This window comes from Notechis scutatus, chromosome 6 (assembly GCF_049901735.1).
Source record: "Notechis scutatus isolate UNSWTSFEM ecotype Mainland chromosome 6, rNotScu1.2, whole genome shotgun sequence".
In the NCBI taxonomy this organism is placed as follows: domain Eukaryota; kingdom Metazoa; phylum Chordata; class Lepidosauria; order Squamata; family Elapidae; genus Notechis; species Notechis scutatus.
In genome coordinates this window covers 38,265,136-38,281,390 of record NC_142014.1, presented here as the reverse complement: position 1 = coordinate 38,281,390, position 16,255 = coordinate 38,265,136, and the positions used below count along the sequence as shown (strand labels likewise).

Sequence of the window (16,255 nt, the reverse complement as noted above, 5' to 3'; positions counted from 1 at the left end):
GAAAAACTCACTCATTTGAAACTTGGAAAATTACACATAAACCTTCGTTTTCTACAATGATACAACATTTACGTAACACAGTTTTGTTTTTTCTCCCATTAATCAGGTCTTTAAAATTGACAGAAACACAGACAATAAAAATTCATTGGCATAAATGCAAAGATAAGCAAATAAGGAATGAAAAATAAATGTTTCTACATACTTGTAGGCCCATCTGAAATACTGAGTGACCCATAAAATTAGCCAGCATTCGAATTAAAGCTGCACCCTGCAAATACAATTTTTTAAAAATTGAGTTGTTATCCAAGCATTCATAGATGAAATTTACAATTATTCCAATATTTATTTCAGAATAATTATAGGTTTATTATTAATTACATGTAGAATTATCCCCCCAAAGTATTTTTGTTTAACTTAAACATTTTAGAATCTATATACTTCATTATAAGCTTTGTTGGAGAAAAAAACAGAAACAAAAATGAATTTAGGAACATACAGAAATGGGATTATTTTCAAACAGAGCTATAAACTTATACTTTTCTGATATGAGTACAACAACATGAAACAGTATGTTGTAAAAGCACAATATTTTTCTTCCCCACTATTGATTTTTCACAAGAATATCTTTGAATGAAGTAATTTAAGTATAACACATTGAGATTTAATGCACAAGAAAGGCAACTAGTTCTACGAGAGTAATCAGTATAAATGAAATACTATTGATTAGCAGTTCAGATTTAAAACACCATAAGTTCAGGGTTTTTTATGGTTGAACAACAAGCACCCAGAAATTTAATTTTAGACATACAGATATGTGTTTGGGCAAAATATATGTCCTCTTTTAGTGCATCCTCAAGATTGCCAGCAATTCTAATTTAACAGGACACATACATACCTACAGCTTAGTTGGAGTTATGGTTAAAGATATGGGTGAATAACCTTTGCTTTGGGTAGAATGAAGTTTCAAAATGGGCGAAGCAATTTCAGGTAAGGTCTGTGTCAAGTCATTTTCTCTGGATTTTAAGATAAGATTCTTAAACAAAAAAAGACATACTAAGTCTATTTTATGGCTTAGATTATAGTTTTCATGTTTTTGCATTATAACCTTTTACCATGTTGATAAATACTGCATTTGGCATTTACTCTCCATATTTAATATATACCCATAAATGTCAATATATATCCAAGGCTGCAATACTAAGATCAGTTTTTGATGAGAATTATAGTAAGAATTTTATTGAAACTTCAGAATGTATCAATGCAATTTACATGAGGCATAGGTAACCAGGAATAATGTTTTGGGTTATTGTACTTATGTTATATAATGTTATTGTAGAGGACATTTACCAGCCTCTATGCTATCATTTTAAATGGCATGGTTATACATCTGCATGTTTCTAGAGGCCCAATGGCTCTCAGATGACTAGGCTATCCCTTAAGATTGACTTGCAACATGCAATAGAGATCATGGTTTATGGAACCTTCCAATGATGATGATGGCATATAGTAGATTCTAGGTCAGAATGAGAGAGATACAAATAACAAAGAATATGAAGTAATGAATGAAATGAATATGTGTATGTAAAGATAGAAGGAGGGAAGGATATCTCAGATCTGGAAAAGATTGGTCTAATCTTTTGAAGTAATGTTGATTAACAAATGCAGAGAATTGAATAGTTAGACTTAATTGTTTAATTAAAGAGCTCAAATATGTATCAAAAATTATAAATTGGTGTCACCTAAGCTATTATGAGCTCATTTGACAGTAGGAATTCATAGCGTGTGATAGTGCCACAACTTTAACTAAAAGTATACAAGAGGTTATAAAAATCAAAAATCTGAGAAATGCAATGCGGTATTATGCTGGAGACAAGATACATAGGCCTTTCTCCCTAGTTATGAGAAATGTTTCAGCCATGTTTCCTTTTCTTCTTTCTTGCACTTTTAATTTCTTTATCTTACTATTTCCTACTCCTCTTCACAGTCTGTATTTCAATGCTTTATTCCCAAAGGGAATAGCATGATGAATGCATTATATATCAAATATGTTGAAATTCTAAATATTTTTCCATATCAAACCCACTAAGTTTATAAACTTAATATCCTATAAATATCCTATATGTTTTATCACATTAAAACAATATCTGCCTTATTTCATATCACAAAGCATCCTCCAAGTCCTGAAGATGGGTTGGGTTTGTAATTACTAATGTTCTCTTCCATAAAGTTTGGTGAAGTTACAATAGATACTCAGGCTACCATTTTATGGATCATAGGATAATACAGCCTGGAGTTGCTGAGTCATAGGTACAGTATATACATAAGTATAGTTTTCTCTTTCTTATTCTAATCATAGCATTCTCTTACAGTTTGCATTTTTTGAACCTAGAGCAAAACAACACCAAAGCAATATGTGACTTTGTACTACAATTGTATAAGTAAACTGTTTAGTAAAATTGGATAATTGTATAGTTTGGAATAAAAACAATTTAATTATTGGAAGTTCATACTACCCTATGGTTGAAACCCATTTTAAAAAGGGGACAATATTTGCAAAAGACACATACAAGAACCTTTACGTTATGTTTGTCCTTCAAATAACAAGCAACAAACAATACTCAAATCTCTTTACAAAGCAATCATTTTGTTGACATAGCCAGACACAGCTGGATGTCAGTATGAAATTTAGCTTATTAGGAAATTCACAGCATGAATTAACATTGAGAACAAACTATGTCAAGCTTGGATCATAAAATGACACTTAAAATACTCTCATAAAATGAGGAAATAAATTTGAAGTACTCTTGTGAATTGCCTTAAGATGTATTTTGGCTTATTTTAATTTTAAACAAATACACCAGGAAGCTTCAACAGTGTCAATGTGATATGTTTGAATTTTGATGTTTAAAGTTATAGCAGTTTGAAGCCACAATATTAAATATACTGCTTACTGAAGTGTGGACTTCAACTCCCAGAATTCCCAAGTTAGCATATACAGTATTAAAGTTGCTGAGGTTGAGAAACGTTTTGCTAAAGCAAACTCCCATAAACTAGTGTCCTCTAGAAGTGCAAGACTACCTGCTAGACTTCAGCCAGTATGAATAGTAACTATAATAGAAAGAATCTCTGAGAATTACAGTCCCGGTTAATCTGAGATAATAATTAGGAAAAATAATTAGGAAAAGGCGGAAAACCCTGTAAGACTTGTATAGATACAAATTAGCAGGGGAAATGAGATTAGAGCCACGTGCTGATATTCATGCAGCACATTGCAAACATTTTAAAGTAGCAATATCTTTTCCTGGGCTTGTGCAATTATTGTACAATGGTAGGAAATGGTTTCATAATGCCTTTGAAAACTGCTTTTGCCTTTTTAATTCTAATCTTTTGCACAGCCCCAGTATCCAACTAAAATAGTATGACTGAAGCAAAACAAAAAAACAAAAACAAAAACCAACCCTAGGCTTTACCTATTAGTTTTGTGGTTTTACAATAAGCACCTATGGTAAATTCCTGGATAAGAAAGCATTAGCAAGCAGATAGTTTTTCTTTTAAAGCAGTACTTTATGTTGACTTCTCTCAGTCTAAATTAGCTTTTTAACAAATGGAAATTTGGGCAATTATTGAAAACAAAAAGGGGAGAGTATCCCAAGTGCCAGTAGAATATTTCATTACATATAAATATAATAGCTTTTTGTAAGATTCCTTTATCACTGTGCTTATTAGCAAAAATATTTTAGTTCAAAGTCTATACAAAGTCTATTTCCTACTGGTACAGTGAATATTAGCTCTTTAATAATCATACTTTATTATAACCCTGGAGTTGAGTTGCAAAGTCATTGATTTGATCTCTTATCTGCCTTAGCCACATGCTAAAGATTTTAAGGAGTTTAAAAGAAGTCTGTAAAAATTTGTTCCTTAGGCACATGCCATAAATCTGAATTTCTCATATGTAGAATGAAGTTTTAAGCACATGCCAGAAATGAAGATTGTGGCATTTGGAAGAGACTGAGCTGAAGTCTTCACTCCGGTCCGTGTTTCCAGCGGGAACATGGACCGTTCCTATTGGCTGATGCCGTTTGACAGCCGGCTATAAAAGGGAGCTGTCAAACGGCATCAGCTGTTGTCCGCCAGCTGGCTGCCTTGTTAGCGCGGCAGCCGCGGCAACCCTTTATTGTTTCAATAAAGTAAAAGCTGAAGTTCGCTCCGAGTTTGCCTCAGGTTATTCCGCCGCTCCACAACACTGGCGATGAGGGCGGGATCCCTATAAGAGGCAACCGGGCAAAGAATCGCTGAGCAAAGTCACTACAAAAAGAGCCGAAGTCACTACCAAGCTGAATGTCACTTTAAGAGCTACTGTCACTATTCGCGAGCGCGAATTTCAACTTTCCTTGAAAGATACGGCACCGCTGAGTCGAGATGACTTCGAACCCTGCATTCCTGCCTTTCAGATCAACAGCGGAAACATGGGAGTCCTACAGAAACCGATTTGACTGTTTCCTAGATGCCATAGACCTTGCTGACATTTCCGATCATAGGAAAAAGGCCTACTTTTTAAGTTTTTGAGGAGCCATGGTGTTTGACACTGCTACGGCATTATTGGCTCCACGTTCAATTAAGACTGTTCTATGGGAAGAATTGCAGGAAATTATTTCCAACCACTATTGCCCTAAGCCATTCCTAATTTCCAGGCGTCATGCTTTTAGGAGACAGATTCAGGCTGAGGGAGAGACTATTAGTGGGTACATGGCTGCCCTATGAACAGCTGCCTTGCATTGTGGGTTTAGAGACTATCTGGAAGACATGTTATTAGACCAACTAATTTGTGGAGTCAGGGATTTAAGGCTACAAAGGTGTCTATTGGCTAAAAGGGATTTAACCCTTAAATTAGCAATTGAAGAGTCTCAAGCTGCTGAACTATCAGCACTTTCAGCAGCAGAAATTCAGGGAAATCCAATTAGCCAGGGCAGCTCAGCCATTCATTACGATGAAGCCTCCTCAGAAGATGGCTATGAAGAGGCTAATGATGTAAATCACCTCAGGCAGCAAAAAACCAGTCAAGGGGAAAACAGGCCAAACCCCAATCTACCTCCACGGCATCAGCCCATTTGTCTAAGCTGTGGGGGAAACCACCTCAGGGCATCCTGCAAGTTCAGGAATGCCATTTGTCTAAAATGCCAAAGGAAGGGTCATTTAACCAGGATCTGTCAAGCAGGAAAGACTTTTGCCCAAAAGCCTCAGACAACCCAACATTTCCAAAAACAAGTTGAAGACTGTTCTACCTGCTATCAAGCCAAGCTGACTAACAAAGGCTCTAACAAAATTAGTGTTTTTGTTTCTATAGAAGGAAAACCTTGCAGGATGGAGGTTGACACAGGCTCAGCACTTTCCATCATCTCATGGAGCACCTTGAAACAACTACTTCCCAGAATGGCTAAGAAGAAGCTTCACGGCTGCCAGTTAACCCTACGTGACTACCAAGGCAGAACCATCCCAGTCATTGGAAAAGGCAAGTTTTTTTTACAATTTCAAAATTTTAAAGGTCACTTGCCTTTAGTGGTAGTGGATGGTGCCCTCCCTAGCCTGTTGGGGTTAGACTGGTTCCCTGCCCTTGGCCTCCATATAAGCGGAATCCACTCTATTACAAATGCTGAAGTGGACACCTTGTTTAATGACTATGCTGATGTGTTCAGCGAGGGGCTGGGCTGTTATTCAGGAACCCCAATATCTTTCAACTTGGACCCTCAGGCAGTACCAATCCGTTTAAAGCCTTGAAGGGTACCTTTTGCAATCCACCCCAAATTAGACATGGAGCTTGACAAATTAATTAAACAAGGTGTATTAGAGCCTGTGGACTTCGCAAAATGGGAAACCCCAATAGTGACACCCCTGAAGAAAGACGGGAGTGTAAGAATCTGTGCAGATTACAAGATGTCATTGAACAAATATTTACAAATCAGCGCCTATCCAGTCCCTGTTATCCAGCACCTACTACATTCTTTTGAGCCAGGAACCATTTTTGCTAAATTAGACATGTCACAGGCCTATCAACAGTTCCCTGTTGATGACACAGCCACTGAACTACAAACTATTGTAATGCACAAGGGCATTTTCAAATGTAGGTGCTTCCAATTTGGCGTAAGTGTAGCCCCAGGAATTTTCCAATCCTTAATGGAAAGACTTCTTCAAGGATTACCGGGCATAGTTCCGTATTTTGATGACATTTTAATATCTGCCCCTGACAAGCCTCAGTTACTGCAAAGAGTCAGAGGAGTCCTCAATTGTTTCAGACAGCATGGTCTTAAGTTAAAGAAAGACAAGTGCACTATTGCCACCCCACAGGTAGAATTTTTGGGATACAGAATTGATGCCTCTGGTGTTCACCCAATCGAATCCAAAGTAAGGGCTATTCACGAGGCACCCACGCCAACTAACAAAACTGAGCTTCAGGCCTTTTTAGGACTTCTTAACTTTTACGCTTCATTTTTGCCTCATAAAGCTTCCGTTGCAGAGCCTCTGCACAGACTCTTGGACAAGCAATCCCCCTGGCACTGGGGACCTAGGGAAGCCCATGCCTTCCACGCTGTCAAATCATTACTTACATCCAATGCTGTCCTGATACAATTTAATGAACATTTACCTTTAGTTTTAGCAGCAGATGCTTCTCCTTTTGGCATAGGTGCTGTTTTAAGTCATAGACTGCCTAACGGTTCTGAGGCACCCATTGCCTTTTTCTCCAGAACTTTTTCCCCAGCTGAGTGCAACTACAGCCAAATTGACAAGGAGGCTTTGGCTGCAGTTGCTTCAGTCAAAAAATTCCATGAGTTTCTATATGGACACTATTTCGAGTTGATCACGGATCACAAGCCTCTGTTAGGCCTTCTGTCTGGCGAGAGACAAACTCCTCAGATTTTGTCTCCAAGAATGACGAGATGGACCTTATTTCTGGCTGCCTATTCCTATACACTGGCTCATCGTCCTGGCAAGAGTCTATGCCACGCTGACGCTCTTAGTCGCTGCCCACTGCCTGTTCCTGTGGAAGATCCTGCACCAACTAATGCTGTTTTCCAGATCAACGATCTCAAACTCCCCATCACTGCCCTAGATATCGCTGCCCACTCTTCCAGGGACAAGGTAATCGCCCAAGTTCTTGACTGGGTGGGAAGGGGGTGGCCAGCAATTCCTTATGCCCCCGAATTCCTGCCTTTCAAAATTCACCAGCAAGAACTATCTTCTTTGCAAGGCTGTTTACTTTGGGGAACAAGGGTAGTTATCCCTTCCAAGTTGCAAGACTTAGTTTTAAAGGTCCTGCATGAGGGCCATCCTGGCATTGTCAGGATGAAGGCCCTGGCTCGCAGTTATGTATGGTGGCCAGGCATGGATGCTCAGATTACAAGTTGGGTGAATGCTTGTCAGCCATGCCAAGCTACCAGACCTGCTCCACCCACATCCACTCCAGGCAGGTGGGAAGATTCTGGGCCCCTTGGTCCCAGGTGCATATTGATCTGGCTGGCCCCGTTCATGGGTGTACATTCCTGGTGATGGTTGATTCTTTTTCTAAATGGGTAGAACTGACCGTGATGCCTACCACAACTTCAGAAGCTGTCACTAAGGCTCTATCAAGGATATTCGCTACCCATGGCCTCCCTGACACCATCGTATCTGATAATGGCCCCCAGTTCCTGTGAGTGTCTGATAATGGTCCCCAGTTCCTGTGAGTTGGAGGTCTTCCTAGCCAACCTAGGAATAAGGCACACACTTACAGCTCCTTTTCATCCTGCCAGTAATGGCCTGGCTGAAAGGGCAGTCAGATCAGTTAAGGAGGCCCTGGCAAGATTTGGGCCTATAGATTGGCATTCTAGGCTCGCTAAGTACCTCCTGACCCAGCACACAACCCCCTGTGCCACCACTAATAGGTCTCCAGCTGAACTTCTCATAGGTAGACGTCTGAGGACCACCCTAGACAGACTCCATCCGCATTATGCCCCAGTCACACCCCTAGGGTCAAAAAGCCAGGCAAGGGAGTTCACTGAGAATGACCAGGTCTATGCCCAGAACTATGTGGGACACCCTTTGTGGATGCCTGGGCAAATTGTGGTGGTAACTGGTCCTAAGTCTTACAGGGTCCTACTGCAAGACGGGCGCATATGGCGCTGCCATATCGATCAGCTTAGAAGGTGTTGGAGTGCGTCTGCAGATGGCCCTCAAGACGTTCCTGCAACAGAGAAACCGCCAGTGCCCAAAGAAACTTCCCTCGGATCTGACAAGAACGCAAGCCTACCTGAACAGCCATCGGTCCCTTGCCCAGAAACGCCTGAAGCTGAGACACCAGCTTCATCGGCACCCAGAAGTTGCCCAGCAAGCAGAAAAGTTCCTTCCATCAGCAGCTTCGTCAGGACTTAGAAGATCTGGCCGCCTGCGCAAGTGCCCGAGTTATCTAAAGGACTACGCATGCTCTGTTCTGGGGGAAAGGAGTGTGGCATTTGGAAGAGACTGAGCTGAAGTCTTCACTCCGGTCCATGTTTCCAGCGGGAACACGGACCGTTCCTATTGGCTGATGCCGTTTGACAGCCGGCTATAAAAGGGAGCTGTCAAATGGCATCAGCTGTTGTCCGCCAGCTGGCTGACTTGTTAGCATGGCAGCCGTGGCAACCCTTTATTGTTTCAATAAAGTAAAAGCTGAAGTTCGTTCCGAGTTTGCCTCAGGTTATTCCGCCGCTCCACAACAAAGATTTTGAAGAATATTATGCAGCCTCTTCTGACTCTGGGGAGAATGGAAATGCTCATCAGTACAGTTTCCTAATCTGAAGAAGGCATTTACAAAGATAACTGGTCTTCCAGGTATGCTTACTGCTAACAAAAAGGCTCATATCCTCACAATAGAGTACACTGATGAATTTATTATTACAGTAAATAAAATGTTTGCATGGTTTTCCTGAAATGTATACTTATGACACTAGGAACTCTGACAATATTTCACAAAATGATAGAAGCTTCCTTTGCTGGAATAGTTAAAGAGAATGGTTTGTGATTTATCTGAGAAAATGTTGAGAAATCCATCATATAGAGAATGAAAAAAATGCAACTTTGCCTCCTGGTACAGTTTACAGTACTAAACAATTTTTCTCTGGGATAGATGTTGACATGCTAAAGAGAGAATAAATCTTTGAGGAAATGATCAGATGAGGAAACTTCATGAATACAATCTGACAGTATATCTGGAGGAAACAAGTCCATATTTTATATTCATTTATCATGCTTGTAAAAGATAAACTCCTCTTAGACAGTACACTTATTAAAGATACAAGCAATGAATTCAGCAATATATATTTTTGTAAGACCTTAGACAATCCAAAATTTCCTAGTTCTCAGTTGTAATACGGAGTTACATAAGTTGACCATATCAGGAAAATATCTTATCTCTTTTAAGCTTATGGAGAGTACAATCTACATAGTCATCACTGCTAATTGCCCTTTTTCTAGATCTCAAACTCGCAGTGTCACAATGTCATCACATGACGTAGCATGACTTTTTTCCCTTCACTAAAATGGGAGTGGGGGGTGGTCAGCGCATGATGCATCCGGACCACAGGCTGAAATTTTGATGCCCCTGCTTCAGAATAATGAGGCTGGAGAAGAGCCATGAGCCCATCAGTGCTGCACTGTAGACAAACATAGGAGAATACAAAAACTGTCAATTCCTCACCCCTGAATTATAGTACCTTCCTTAGTAATAAAATTCCTTTGCACCACTGCAATACAAAAAGGGTAAAATATGTAGTGCTATTCTCTCCCACTTCCCCTCCCCCACTATGTTTTCAGTTCATTCAATGTGCATTTCGCTATTTCATAACAAATGTGTTGGTATGAGGGACAACTACCTAGTTATCAAGACATAATTCATTCTGCTGATAAATTCTCACTGAAAGCTGTGGATAGCATGACGTAATAAATTTCCAGGCACTTTCCCCAAGCATTGCTGCAATAGGAAAGTGAGAGCCACTATGTGTGGGAGTCAGTGGAAGGAAAATGACTAATTTGAGTCCAGAGTAGGAGTTATACAAGTTTGGTATATGTTACTTATATAAGTAGGGGAATTCTGAGATAGAATATGGGGGATAGAGTAAGGAAAAGAACTTTTGAAAATAAGAAAATAACTCATTCCTAAGTCTTGGTGAGCTCTAGCACTGTAGATTGCAAAATTGAACATTTTTCCAATGTGATGTGCTGTGTCCAAAAAGGAAGCAAATTGGCTCAATTCTCCAGGAGAATGACAATCTGTGAACATACTAATGTAGCATCAGTGCCAGAACAGTGTAAATGCCATGCATGGAGGGCATAAAAAGCTGAAAACTGCAGGGCATAAAATATTTCATATGTCAAATGCTATTTTCAGAGGTGACAAATTACACATTAACATATCTTTAACTGTATTTTAATATTATTACCATTAATTGTATTATCTACAATAATAAAGTTTGTGATGGGAGATACCATGACATTATAAAGATAAATGTTCCCTCAGGCATTTCCTCCTTCATCCTTAATTACTACAGTTCTGAAAGAAAAAAAATAGACGAATGAGAGAAATATACATATCCTGTATCTCCACATTCATGTGGACAAAAAAGATACATATAAGTACCAAAGATTTATTTGAAGACTATTTATAGTAGTGGGATATTACACTTAGAGAAAACTAGTTAAAATATTTATCAATGGTATATTACTCCAATATTGATTATTAAAACTAATAATTCATTTTCTAAAAAACATTGGAAACGTAAGAATCAGGTTGAATATTTGGTGGTAACATTGTAAAAATCCAATTTTTTAAAAAAAAAATCTACGAGTGATTATCCTTACATTTCATAGGCAATTGTGGCTGGCATCTTCAAAGGCAAAGTAATTTGATCTGTAAAGCACATCTCAGTGCTCATAGGCAATTGAGGAGGTGCTCACAGGCAATTTACTCTCAGTTCTCATAGGCAATTGATGGATCTCTTGTCATTTATCACAAAATTAAACTCTGATTGGATAGCATCACCAGAATTCTGTAGTTTCTGTTTGGTTCTTTGCCTAGGTGAATTTGTAATTGGTCTGATTTGAACATGGTCCAAAGGAACTAATTCTTTACTGAACTGTCTTTAAAATACATCCTGCCTCTTATTCCTTCAAGTGAGACTGCTGAAGATTCATCATGTTAGTTAAGTAGGAACAATTTTATCCCAGAGTGATCTAAAGCTCAAAGTCAGGCTTTGTTAACTTTTAGAATCTCTTCCTTCTTGTTAAAGTTGCTGGCATGTTTATAAATCTTCATAGCCATGTAAACATGATTTTACAAATATGCTAACATTTATGTCTCTGTAAATTTAATTTAAATTTCATACCCAGGACAGGGTAAGTGGATTGAATCCATAATATACATTGGCATAAAAGCATTATAAAAATGCAGCAAGATATTTGACAATATAATTTGTAGGAGGGCCAATGGTACTTAAAATCAGACATAAGAGGACATATCTTTCATGGAACCTTGATAAGCCATCTAAAAGAAGAATATAAAAAACTTAAATAGGACCTAACGGTTATTATTATAAACTAATTTTCTCACCAAAATCATCATCATCATCATCATTTTTATCTGAGATGCACAAAAGTCTTTTCAAAAGAGAACTCCTGCCACTACATTTTGCATGGATTTCACCGTGGACTCAAAAAGGCAGTCCAGAAATAGGAAATGTAAACTATTTCCATACTATTCCAACTATTGCCAAGAAATGTTTATGACAATTCATGAAGTCATGAGGTATTAAGTATAATTTAAAGGAGACTTTCTATCAATTAGTAGCATTTTTACAACTTCTTTTTCATGATGATCCACTTACAAATATATATAGTTTATTAACATAACTTATTCTTGTAAATTTATACAGATAATGGTAACATCACTGGAAATACAGAATGCTACTTCTAAATTGGTTTAAACATACATATTCAAATGAAGTTTCAGACTGATGTACTCTGTTGTTGAACCTTAGATAAAGGTTCATGCTCTCTCATGATGTTTTTTTACATGAATAGCCATGGAGAGCATAAAATGTAATGTAGCAGAACATTTATTCTCATAGATACTTTGGACTAAGAATATTCCTGTCTGTTCTCAAAATGCATGGAAAAATTGAAAATCAAAAGAATATGGTAAAGCAGCCATAATGGACTGTTTTATTCAGAATATTTTGCATGACCAAGAGTTTATTCATGATAAACAGCATGTATTTTATAAAAATAAGTACTGTAAAATGAATATTAGATTAAAAGAACTAGAACTATGAAAGATTCATCTAAGCAAATACAGCAAAAAGAAAAAAATATCAGAATTATAGGAGTTTATTTTACACTGATGGTGTTATAAATAAATAAATATAAATATATAAATATATAAATATTTGTTTGCTGTGTTCTGCTTGATTGGTGTCTCTAATATCTTCTGTCTGTTTTTTGGCTCTTTTTGTATCTTGATTGGCTGGCAGCATATAGAAAACCCTAGCCACAGAATCATCAGAGAAGCCATAGAGATTGAAAAAAGACCAGAAAGCATGAATAGAAGAGATGATTCCACCAGGCTGTCAATCATTTGGAAGCCTGCACTCACAAACAAGAAAATCTCCACACCACAAGCCAGACAAACACCTGGGCACAAACAGATCCCCCTGATACTTCCAGCTCAAACACATCCCAACCAGGCACCCAGATGAAACCCAGCTTCCTAACTAATGATAGCCGTCCATTTACCCGAAGCCAAGCTGCACTAAAGGCCTCCAATAAAGTAACACAATGCTGCCAGCCAATCAAGACACAAAAAGAGCCAAAAAACAGACAGAAGATATTAGAGACACCAATCAAGCAGAACACAGCAAACTCCGAGACCAATAAACACAGACCAAGACTCCCAACCAATCAGGATGAAGAAAAAACCATTCTGGCACAGCAATAGGCTGCCCCAAATTTAAATCTGAAACCACTGTAAAAGTCTGACTCACAGACGGACACAATACAGAAGCCTGATGATGGCAGATGAGATTCTGCTGAAACGTTGCTACAACTTTAAAAGAACAACTACAATGACGTGGGAAAATACCGAACAAAGCCGAAGGCCATATATATATATATATACACACACACACACACACACACACACACATATATATATATGTAAAAAAACAACAACTGAAGAAGGATCATAGGTAGTGTTACTAGATGCCTCTCTCTGTCAGGCATAGCCTTAAAACCAAATATTGTCCTTCTTTTTGAGCATTTTTGTTTGTGTCTTCATTGTTATGTTGGACAGTTTTCACAACAGTAGTCACTCAAGCTTTCATGTACAGTGACTTTGTAAACTGCTTCTTTCTTTTATCCATCAACAGACTCAACAGCCTAGATTTCCATTATTAAATTTATTTCCTGATTCCAACCACTGGTTTAAATTCATCGCCTTCAAAGCACACATGATATGTTGTACATTTCTATGGTGAAACTTGAAAAGTGTGTCATCAATTCTATTTTATTGCTAACATATGTTCTTGATTTGTTAGGAAAATAATGCAATTGCAAATATTGCAACCAGTCTTTTTGATGCTGGAAAAAATAATTTCATATACATATTGGCCCAAGTACCTTTTTGTGGGGGGAGTTTGTCATAGTAATTGTTACAGATGCCAAGAAAATTTAACAGTTAGTGTGTCCCCCTTTTCCTATCTGCCCTCAATTTCAGTTGTCTATCTCCTCCTTTGCCTTTTCAGATATCTGGTAACCCTAATCATGGGACTCTTTCAAGTGCCTGAAGCCTAAAATGATTCAAGGAAATATGTAATTTTGACCTGAGGTAAATTACATTATTCCATTTAATATCATTAGCCATAAATGGAGCATGGAAAAATAATGCTGAAAGAATATTTCATCTAATATTTATGACTCTTTTTGCATCATTAAAGACAATTCCAAAGCAGAATATATTCTTAACAATATTCTCCTTGTGACTGTATATTAAAAAATTATTTATATCATATTAACCCAATCTATAACCAAAATGGGATGAGCTAGAAAGACTAATAACCAAATCAAGAGAGTTTATCTGAAGTGACTCAACCCATATTTAGTGAATGAGATATTTAGAAAGACAGAATTCATAAATATATGAATTCTTTTTAAGTTGCCATATAAGAAAAAACACAAAATAGGAGAGTATATTATTTTGTTATTGACAACTGTAACCTTTAATCACAATAAGTAATTTTGTTAGAGCACCTCATCATATTATTTGGGAAATAGTGAAGTAATAAATTACAGATTTCTCTAGTGCTCTTCACTTTTTCTTCAAAAAACAGGAATGTTTTAAAAAGTACAATTTCTAGGAAGTGGTATGATGTATCAGTTTTCAGCCTTTGCTGCCACTGCATGCAAATACCCACAATCCAACTCCCTCCTGGTACAAGTAGAATAGGAACGGAATAGAACAAAACAAGCCTTAAATTGTTTTTCAGTCTATATCATCTCAAGGTTGGCCATGAATGTATTCTTTGGAAACTATGTAGATACTGCAATGGTATATGCTATTTTCACAGTAACATCTCACCCCTGAAAAAGAACGGAGGAAGAAAGTAAATCACTTTCAAAACCAAATTTGAAAATTTCTGCTCCATAGAAATCAACATATCATTCTTATGTCTAGTCCCAATTCCTTTTAATCTTTATGACAATGATATACCAGGATTCCTATATGTTGCAGACAAAAAAATCAATGACTAATTTATTAATATCCTATTATATGCTGATGATGTGGTCCTAATGGCAGATTCCCAAATAGGCCTGAGAAGACTGTTGCAAAAGCTAAACCAGCCTGCATCTTCATTTTCTTGCCAGCTTGCTGCCAGCTGCCATGGAAACCATGGGGGGGGTGAAGAGTGGGCATTTGGGGGTGAAGCATGCAGCAGATGAAGGTGGAAATTTTCAAGAAGCATTGAAACTGTCAGCTTGGATTTTGTTTACCTCAAGGCCAATTGTCCAAGCTTTAACATGCAGAAGGGAGAAACAGTGCACCTAAATCAGAGACTTTCCCAAAACATCTTGTCCAATGATTGAACTCTGGTTCCCTGGCTACAAGGTGATGGGTGGCTCTAGGGTTTGTTTCAGTTTGGTGCTTCTCACATTTTTGCTTCAGATCTTGCCTGACCTTGTTGTACTCAACTTGTTTCTAGTAAAGGTACCTTTTCTCTGATTTATAGAGTCAAGAGTTTTTCTTTCCTAGGGATTGAGTGGAGACAATTCTGACACTGCTGTGCTCTTAATTTTTTAAACATCAATGCAACCAAATCTAAAGTGATGGTTTTTAGTAGAAAAACTATGAAATATAACTGGCAGATCAATGGGGAGCCTATCGATCAAGTTTAAACTTTTAGCTATTTAGAAGTGGATGCATATTGGAACTGAAAAGAAAATATCTACCTCTGCGGTCAGAGCAGAAACAAGATATCTATTCCATAGTCATTTAATAATTAAAGTTTTCACATACTAGCAGAGGATCCATTTTATGGACCCTGAAAGATTTCTCCAAAGATGTTTATCAGAACAGATAACTATGACTCAGTCCAATTCCTAGGTAAGCCAACTTCCAAAGTTATTTTACAACATGGGTTTTCTACACAGTATTTACTCTCAGTAGCCTCCCAGGCAAGAGGATTTTTTAAATAGAGTCTTAGATATCACTGTTCAAACTAATATAAAGTTATTGACTAAACATAAATATTTTAGTTAGTTGGCTAAAAATAAAACTATTTTCCAATATTTGTCAATGAGTTTGTCACAATTTTTAAGAAGGGCCTACTTTATAGAAGATTTGAGTTGTTGGATTCTATGGCCAAATACAGGCACTTCCACAATTTGCCATATCATGAAAGAACTTGCATAAGCAGTACCCCAGCCATTGAAAGCATTACTCATGTTTTTGTTCAACTGTCAATTATATGTCCCTTTAAGCTTAGATACTTATCATATATCGTGGGAACTACAGCCCACTGGGAACCAAATTAGATTGTTCTAGTGTGTAATGTATCTATTGTAAACTTATTGCTAAGTTTTTAATTAAGACAGTTGAGCTAAGAATCTGATACATCAAACAAACTGGGGCAGCCTGCAAAGAAGATTCACTCATCTGATTGCTGACTCCTCGTATTATCACATATGTATTTTATCATTG

General features: G+C 37.6%; 1 protein-coding gene across 2 annotated transcripts in view; it reads right to left on the bottom strand.

Moving 5' to 3' along the window:
• Window positions 1–16,255, bottom strand: part of TRHDE (thyrotropin releasing hormone degrading enzyme) — a 260,813-nt gene that overhangs the window by 85,681 nt on the left and 158,877 nt on the right. For both annotated transcript variants that reach the window (XM_026667718.2, XM_087967997.1), the window contains exon 7: window positions 203–268. In XM_026667718.2, the coding sequence (XP_026523503.1) occupies window positions 203–268 (66 nt within the window). The remainder of the gene's footprint in view (window positions 1–202; window positions 269–16,255) is intronic.